This window comes from Myotis davidii, unplaced genomic scaffold (assembly GCF_000327345.1).
Source record: "Myotis davidii unplaced genomic scaffold, ASM32734v1 scaffold991, whole genome shotgun sequence".
Classification (NCBI taxonomy): Eukaryota; Metazoa; Chordata; class Mammalia; order Chiroptera; family Vespertilionidae; genus Myotis; species Myotis davidii.
Genome location: NW_006283137.1, coordinates 36,558 through 36,886, shown reverse-complemented (window position 1 = coordinate 36,886; position 329 = coordinate 36,558). Strand labels below are relative to the sequence as shown.

Sequence of the window (329 nt, the reverse complement as noted above, 5' to 3'; positions counted from 1 at the left end):
CCCTTGTGTGTCCAGCTTTCTCTCTACAAGAACTTCCTGCCTCTGGCGTCCTGGCCACGCCCCTCCATGAAAACCCCAGTCCGCCCCCGCCCCCCCAAGAGTGGGTGCTGATCACAGGGTGCTCTAGGCTGGTCTGCACTCAGAGCCCGGAGGTTCTGGGTGAGCTCCCCAAGGGGTTCCAGGGGGAACAGCCTCCAGTCACCTGGTCTCTCCCCAAACTTCAAGACCACCCACCGCCCATCTCAGCAGATGCAGGGCTGTGTGGACACCTGGCTCCCTCCGGGCCGGGCCAGGCCTCCCGCCCCGCCGGCCTGCCTGCCTGCAGCATT

General features: G+C 65.7%; 1 protein-coding gene across 1 annotated transcript in view; it reads right to left on the bottom strand.

The window, feature by feature from the left end:
- SYNGR2 (synaptogyrin 2) overlaps positions 1–329 on the bottom strand; it is a 4,047-nt gene that overhangs the window by 2,456 nt on the left and 1,262 nt on the right. The window contains exon 2 of the mRNA XM_015562647.1: positions 235–319. Coding sequence (XP_015418133.1) covers positions 235–319 — 85 coding nt within the window. The remainder of the gene's footprint in view (positions 1–234; positions 320–329) is intronic.